General features: G+C 37.9%; 1 protein-coding gene across 1 annotated transcript; it reads right to left on the reverse strand.

The window, feature by feature from the left end:
• Positions 1-1451: 1451 nt before the first annotated feature.
• Positions 1452-3122, reverse strand: LOC137618534 (soluble scavenger receptor cysteine-rich domain-containing protein SSC5D-like). Its single transcript, XM_068348693.1, has one exon. It carries the CDS (start codon positions 3120-3122, stop codon positions 1452-1454), a length of 1671 nt encoding a protein of 556 aa, XP_068204794.1.
• Between the last annotated feature and the right edge of the window lie 5847 nt (positions 3123-8969).

Genomic DNA, 8969 nt, shown 5'->3' on the forward strand with positions numbered 1-8969 from the left:
CAGATTAGTAAAGTAATAATGTATTCCATATAAAAAGCTCTTCAAATTTATTTTGTGTGAAAGACAGATACGAGATGTTGAATAAAACCCTGTCTCAAATTTGTCACCCAAAACCTAACTTGTTGAATTTATAAGTTACGACTATGAAATATTCACTGGATGAGAGCCAGTCAGCTCATGATCTTTTTAGATATTCAATTATTTTTTTTTGGTCTGTCACTTCATGAATATCACTCGCTTCAAAGGTTCGATTTAGCCAGGTTTAAATCCATTTAATCAAATGAAAGTTTTAAGAGTTAAGAAAGCGGCTGGGAGATATATTTTCTCTGTCTGTCTCTCACTCACTCACTCACTCTGTCTATCTGTCTGAACCACTCACTTACTTACGCACTCACTCACTCATTCTGGCTGTCTCTCTGTGTCTGAAGTACTCACTCACTCATTCTAGCTGTGTATGTCTTTCTCACTCACTCACTCACTCACTCACTCTGTTTGTCTGTCTGAACCACTCACTTACTTACCTACACCTGTTTGTCTGTCTGAACCACTCACTTACTTACCTACACACTCACTCACTCACTAATTCTTTGTCTGTCTGCATGTCTGTCTCACCCACTCACTCACTCACTCACGCTGTCTGTCTGTCTGTCTCACTCACTCACTCACTCTGTCTGTCTCTCTCTCACTCATTCACTTACTATGTATGTCTGTCTGAACCATACACTTACTCACTTACACACTCACTCACTCCCTCACTCTGTCTGTCTGTCTGAACCACTCACTTACTCACTTACACACTCACTCACTCCCTCACTTTGTCTGTCTGAACCACTCACTCACACAATCACTCTCTCCCTCACTCTGTCTGTCTGTCTGAACCGCTCACTCACTCTCAGCTCTCACTCACTCACTCTGTCTGTCTCTCTGAACCACTCACTTACTCACTTACACACTCACTCACTTACTCATAAGATATTAAATAAATAAATAAGTCTAATCTAAAATTATCAGAGCTTAATAATAATAATAATAACTACAATAATAATAATAATAATAATAATAATAATAATAATAATAATGATATAATGATAACAATAATAGCAATAATAATGATAACAATAATAATAAATCAATAAATAAATCTAATATAAAGTTCTCAAAGCATAATAATAATAATAATAATAATAATAATAATAATAATAATAATAATAATAAATAAATAAATCTAATCTAAATTTCTCATAGGATATAATTCACCCGCAATGAGCCATCCTTCCGTTTATCAACAAAAATACTCTCTGAGTAATATCGCTGATTGATGCCTATCGTGAAAATCATCATTGTTAATCATCCAGTATTGACTTTTATGGTCGGAATGACGTATGCGATGAGGCAGTGGAAGGCCATTATCTGATGACAAGCGCTTATGGAGATGGGCTTCGCACCATCCCTCACGAAGGCAAATGATAGGATTGATTGACGTGCGTAATAAGAGTGTGGATGCACTTTCCGGGCTTGCTCTGTGCTTCGGTGTTTTCCAATTGGCTTGGAGGTATGAGGGGAAATGTTGGTGTTGTTAGATGTGGATGAATTTGGGGAAATGAGGGCGTTGTGAGATGTGAAAGGGAATAAGGGTATAGGGAGATATAGAGGCATGAAGGAAAATCAAGGCGTTTGGAGATGTGACTGGAAATGAGGGTATAGGGAGACGTGGTTGAGGAATGAGGGGAAATGAGGGCTTTGGGAGATGGGACGGGAAATGAGGGAATTGTGAGATGTGAAACGGAATGAGGGTATAGGGAGATGTGGAAGAATGAGGGGAAATGAGGGCTTTGGGAGATGTGACGGGAAATGAGGGAATTGTGAGATGTGAAACGGAATGAGGGTATAGGGAGACGTGGAGGAATGAGGGGAAATGAGGGCTTTGGAGATGGGACGGGAAATGAGGGAATTGTGAGATGTGAAACGGAATGAGAGTATAGGGAGATGTGGAAGAATGAGGGGAAATGAGGGCTTTGGGAGATGTGACGGGAAATGAGGGAATTGTAAGATGTGATACGGAACGAGGGTATAGAGAGACGTGGTGGAGGAATGAGGGGAAATGAGGGCTTTGGGAGATGTGACGGGAAATGAGGGAATTGTGAGATGTGAAACGGAATGAGGGTATAGGGAGATGTGGAAGAATGAGGGGAAATGAGGGCTTTGGGAGATGTGACGGGAAATGAGGGAATTGTAAGATGTGATACGGAACGAGGGTATAGAGAGACGTGGTGGAGGAATGAGGGGAAATGAGGGCTTTGGGAGATGTGACGGGAAATGAGGGAATTGTGAGATGTGAAACGGAATGAGGGTATAGGGAGATGTGGAAGAATGAGGGGAAATGAGGGCGTTGGGAGATGTTGATGAATTAGGGGAAATAAGGGCGTTGTGAGATGTGAAAGGGAATGAGGGTATAGGGAGATGTGGTGGAATGAGGGGAAATGAGGGCGTTTGGAGATGTGAAAGGGAATGAGGGTGTTGGGATATGTGACTGGAAATGAGGGTATAGAGAGATGTGGAGGAATGAAGGGAAATGATGATGTTGGGAGATATGACTGGAAATGAGGGCATAGGAAGAAGTGACGGGAATGAGGGCGTTGTAGATATGAAAGGGAGTAAGGGTATAGGGAGACATGGAGGAATGAGGGGAAATGAGGGCATTTAGAAATGTGACGGGAAATGAGGGCGTTGGAGATGTGATGGGAAATGAGGGCGTTGGGAGATGTAACGGGAAATGAAGTCTTTGGGAGATGTGATGGGAAATAAGGGTATAGGGAGATGTAGAGGAATGAGGGGAAATGAGGGCGTTGGGAGATGTAATGGGAAATGAAGGTATAGGGAGATGTGGAAGAATAAGGGGAAATGAGGGTGTTAGGAGATATGACTGGAAATGAGGGTATAGGGAGATGTGAGGAATAAGGGGAAATGAGGGTGTTAGGAGATGTGAAATGAAATGAGGGCGTTGGGAGATGGGACTGGAAATGAGGGCGTTGGGAGCAGTGATGGAAAATGAGGGTATAGGGATATATGATGGAATGAGGGGAAATGAGGGCCTTGGGAGATGTGACAGGAAATGAGGGCATTGGATGAATAGATCGCTTAGATAAAATTACGATTTTGGGTCTGTTTTTGAAATGGATGTTTAAATCTACCCCTCACCACGGTCTCATCCTCATGTGGCACTCGAGTAATCTCTCTTATAGTTTAATTTCTAATCCTCTCCTGCCATTTAATTCCCAATATGCTTCTGATGGCTTTGTTCTCAAATCCACTAAAGCTGTTGGATATTGTTTCATCGTATCAATAAGCGTTTCTATTGTTTATTTCCATCAAGAAAATAATTGAAATACATTTTTTTTTCTTTTTAGAGCCAGGCTTCGTGGATGTTAAAGTTTTGATAGTCTAAGTGGATATTAATTTTTCTTCGAGATGTATGTTCAAACAAAAGGGGAATTCCTGGAAATTTTAGATGGTGAATATCGGCGAAGTGGATTATTTCATAAACTATATCAATTTGCTTCGTGATCGTTGGTAAAGAATTCAATTGATCTCTTCTGGGAAATTTGATAGCCCGCACACATGCACACACACACACACACACACACACACATATATATATATATATATATATATATATATATATATATATATATATATATATATATATATATATATATAAACAAATATGTTTTGACGAGCTAGAAAATTTGCTGGTAGGGACTGGCATAGAAAGACCATAGATAGAAGAGAATGGAAGGAGATGTCTGAAGCCTTTCTTCTGCAGTGGATTAGAAACAGTTGATGACTATAATGATGACATATACATACACACAGACATATATATATATATATATATATATATATATATATATATATATATATATATATATATATATATATATATATATATATATATATATATATATATATATATATATATATATATATATATATATATATACTGTATATATACACAAAGGTACACATATGTACACAGACATATATAGACATACACAGACAATGATTCAGATATGAAGCATTTTATCGAGTTTTCTAGAGAATAACTGAGGAAGTTCAGGCTGTTAAAAACCTATTTCCCCAAGTCCTTTTTTACTTTTGAATCATAGAAAAAAAAAAGGCAGAAAACTTTGATCTTCGAATAGAGAGGCGACTCTAACTTTAGATATTAAATTAAAAAAGGTTCGATAAAGAACATTTTCTATGTTATGTTATTTAGGAAAAGTTATTTTGTGTTATTCATTTTATAAATTTTTTCCTTAAAGTTCGTTGAACATTTTATGGGGGAATTTTAAATTGGGAAGCCATCCAAAAACTGGAAGCTTTGTAATATTTATCTACTTTCAAAAAAAAAAAAGAAAAGAAAAAAAAGTGTATCACGAGAGGAATCCTAGTGCATCAAAAGGAATATTTTATGAATAAGGAAAGGGCTTACCAAGATAACTTACATGTAGTCTCTGAAAATATATTTTTAAAAAATCTCCCCAATGTAATATAGAGGAGGTATCTGGAAATATATATATATATATATATATATATATATATATATATATATATATATATATATATATATATATATATATATATATATATAAGTATGTATATAAGTATATCAATATGTACATATATATATATATATATATATATATATATATATATATATATATATATATATATATATATATATATATATATATATGTATATATGTACATATATATATACATATATATATATATATATATATATATATATATATATATATATATATATATATATATATATATATATATATATATATATATATATATATATATATATGGAGATATCATCTAGGTTAATGTGGGTGAGGGTTAGGTTGGGTAGGGAATGTTGGGCATTTGTCAGTGCGTATGGGCCAGGTAGTGAGAAAGTGAAGAAGAGCGGAATGAGTTCTGGAATGAATTAACTAGGTGTGTAGAAGGACTGGGTAGAAGGAATTATGTAGTTGTCATGGGTGACTTAAATGCTAGAGTGGGTGCTGGAGAGGTAGAAGGTGTCATTGGGAAATATGGCGCACCAGGTGAAAATGAGAGTGGTGAGAGACTGGTAGATATGTGTGTTGAACAAGAGATGGTAATAAGTGCCAGCTTTTTTAAAAAGAAAGATAAAAATAAGTATACATGGGTAAGAGTGGCAAATGGAAGAGTAGTAGAAAGGGCATTAATGGATTATGTGTTGATAACTAAAAGAATGTTTGGAAGATTGAAAGACGTGCACGTGTTTAGGGGTATGGCTAATGGTATGTCTGATCATTTTTTGGTGGAAGGAAAATTAGTTGTAGCAAAAGAGTGGGGGAATAGAGTAGGTGGATGTAAAAGGGAGCTAGTGAGGGTTGAAGAGCTAATGAAACCGGGGGTAAAAAGTAAATATCAGGAAAGGTTGAAAATGGCATATGACGAGGTGAGAGTAAGAGAAACTGGTAACTTAGAGGAGGAGTGGAAGTTAGCAAAAGAAAATTTTGTTGGGATTGCAAGTGATGTATGTGGCAAGAAGGTTGTTGGAGGCAGCATGAGGAAGGGCAGTGAATGGTGGAATGAAGGAGTGAAGGTAAAAGTGGAAGAGAAAAAGAGGGCTTTTGAAGAATGGCTGCAGAGTAATAGTATAGAGAAGTATGAAAAATATAGAGAGCAAAAGGTGGAAGTAAAGCGCAAGGTACGTGAGGCAAAGAGGGCAGCTGACCTGAGGTGGGGTCAGGGACTGGGTCAGTCATATGAAGAGAATAAGAAGAAGTTTTGGAAAGAAGTGAAGAGAGTAAGGAAGGCTGGCGCAAGAATTGAAGAGACAGTGAAAGATGGAAATGGAAGGTTGTTAAAAGGAGAGGCGGCAAGGAAAAGGTGGGCGGAATATTTTGAAAGTTTGCTGAATGTTGAGGATGATAGGGAGGCAGATATAATTGCTGTCCCAGGTGTTGAGGTACCAGTGATGGGAGATGAGAATGAGAGAGAGATTACAATAGAGGAAGTGAGGAGAGCACTAGATGAAACGAGAGTAGGAAAAGCATCGGGTATGGATGGTGTGAAAGCTGAGATGTTGAAGGAAGGGGGTGTGACTATACTTGAATGGTTGGTGAGATTGTTTAATGTGTGTTTTGTGTTGTCAATGGTACCAGTAGATTAGGTCTGTGCATGTATTGTACCACTATATAAGGGTAAGGGAGATGTGCATGAGTGTTGTAATTCAAGAGGTATTAGTTTGTTGAGTGTAGTTGGAAAAGTGTATGGTAGAATACTGATTAATAGGATTAAGGATAAAACAGAGAATGCAATCTTGGAAGTACAGGGTGGTTTTAGAAGAGGTAGGGGTTGTATGAATCAGATTTTTACAGTTAGGCAGATATGCGAGAAATATTTAGCAAAAGGTAAGGAGGTGTATGTTGCGTTTATGGATCTGGAGAAAGCATATGATAGAGTTGATAGGGAAGCAATGTGGAATGTGATGAGGTTATATGGAGTTGGTGGAAGGTTGTTGCAAGCAGTGAAAAGTTTCTACAAAGGTAGTAAAGCATGTGTTAGAATAGGAAATGAAGTGAGCGATTGGTTTCCGGTGAGAGTGGGGCTGAGACAGGGATGTGTGATGTCGCCGTGGTTGTTTAACTTGTATGTTGATGGAGTGGTGAGAGAGGTGAATGCTCGAGTGCTTGGACGAGGATTAAAACTGGTAGGCGAGAATGATCATGAATGGGAGGTAAATCAGCTGTTGTTTGCGGATGATACTGTACTGGTAGCAGACACAGAAGAGAAGCTTGACCGACTAGTGACAGAATTTGGAAGGGTGTGTGAGAGAAGGAAGTTGAGAGTTAATGTGGGTAAGAGTAAGGTTATGAGATGTACAAGAAGGGAAAGTGGTGCAAGGTTGAATGTCATGTTGAATGGAGAGTTACTTGAGGAGGTGGATCAGTTTAAGTACTTGGGGTCTGTTGTTGCAGCAAATGGTGGAGTGGAAGCAGATGTACGTCAGAGAGTGAATGAAGGTTGCAAAGTGTTGGGGGCAGTTAAGGGAGTAGTAAAAAATAGAGGATTGGGCATGAATGTAAAGAGAGTTCTATATGAGAAAGTGATTGTACCAACTGTGATGTATGGATCGGAGTTGTGGGGAATGAAAGTGATGGAGAGACAGAAATTGAATGTGTTTGAGATGAAATGTCTGAGGAGTATGGCTGGTGTATCTCGAGTAGATAGGGTTAGGAACGAAGTGGTGAGGGTGAGAACGGGTGTAAGAAATGAGTTAGCGGCTAGAGTGGATATGAATGTGTTGAGGTGGTTTGGCCATGTTGAGAGAATGGAAAATGGCTGTCTGCTAAAGAAGGTGATGAATGCAAGAGTTGATGGGAGAAGTACAAGAGGAAGGCCAAGGTTTGGGTGGATGGATGGTGTGAAGAAAGCTCTGGGTGATAGGAGGATAGATGTGAGAGAGGCAAGAGAGCGTGCTAGAAATAGGAATGAATGGCGAGCGATTGTGACGCAGTTCCGGTAGGCCCTGCTGCTTCCTCCGGTGCCTTAGATGACCGCGGAGGTAGCAGCAGTAGGGGACTCAGCAGTATGAAGCTTCATCTGTGGTGGAACTGTGGGAGGTTGGGCTGTGGCACCCTAGCAGTACCAGCTGAACTCGGCTGAGTCCCTGGTTAGGCTGGAGGAACGTAGAGAGTAGAGGTCCCCTTTTTGTTTTGTTTCTTGTTGTTGTCGGCTACCCCCCAAAATTGGGGGAAGTGCCTTTGGTATATGTATGATGTATATATATATATATATATATATATATATATATATATATATATATATATATATATATATATATATATATATATATATATATATGTATATAAGTATATCAATATATACATATATATATATATATATATATATATATATATATATATATATATATATATATATATATATATATGTATATATATATATATATATATATATATATATATATATATATATATATATATATATATATATATATATATATTCTTTCATGACACACCATCAGCATTGCCAGATTTATAGCTACTCGATCTCTCACCGCCACTCGACTAAGGAGTAAGGGAGTAGTCATACCCTGGTGAGTTTTTCTCGTGTGCGTGTATATCTATCTAAATACTCCGGATAGCTAGGTTGGTAGCGTCGCAGGCTTCTGTTTCAGAGGTCCCGAGTTCGTGTCCCTACTAAGGCGCGAATAGTGTACTCCCCAGGGTGGTGCTTAGGGGGGGAGGTTAGAGGGGGCTATTGATAGTCCCAGCTGGCTCATGGTCGCCCGCGGAGATGATGAAGGTCGTCTCAGGGGAGACCGGCCACTTTAACTTAACTTTTAAATATTTAACCATAATTTTTGACGTGACGTTATGCTAGTTCTTATGTGAGGGAAACTAAAATATAGTAAACTGCTAAAAACAAACCATGATTTTAATGGAGAATTCTCCGCATAAATCTAGTGTTCTCAGCCGTATTTCAGTAAAATACAGGTGACCGTAATTTTTACCCTACTTTGTTATTTTATTTTACAGGTTGATGACTGTAATATCACTTCTTTATGTCAATATATCTGTTTTTAAAGCGGCAAATGCCTGGCAAAATTTATTCCAGGATTTTTACCGTTTTTTACGACAAATTTTAACAATGCAGATAAATAGATTATTGTGTTAATATATTCACGATGATGAAAAATTCTTCAACTGAAAAAATGTAAAGGTTTTCTGCTTATATAAGTTTCGCTGGAAAAGGTAATAGTTTCAGGTCGGCCGGGGAATCGAAACATAGTCCAAGAAATTGGTACAATGGTATACAATCTTTCTATCTAAATGGTATGTCACTGTTGTGCCAGTTTCTCGGACCAGGGTTCGATTCCCCGGTCGATCCCCCTTGGGTCTCTG

The sequence above is a fragment of the Palaemon carinicauda genome, chromosome 24 (genome assembly GCF_036898095.1).
Source record: "Palaemon carinicauda isolate YSFRI2023 chromosome 24, ASM3689809v2, whole genome shotgun sequence".
Taxonomy (NCBI): domain Eukaryota; kingdom Metazoa; phylum Arthropoda; class Malacostraca; order Decapoda; family Palaemonidae; genus Palaemon; species Palaemon carinicauda.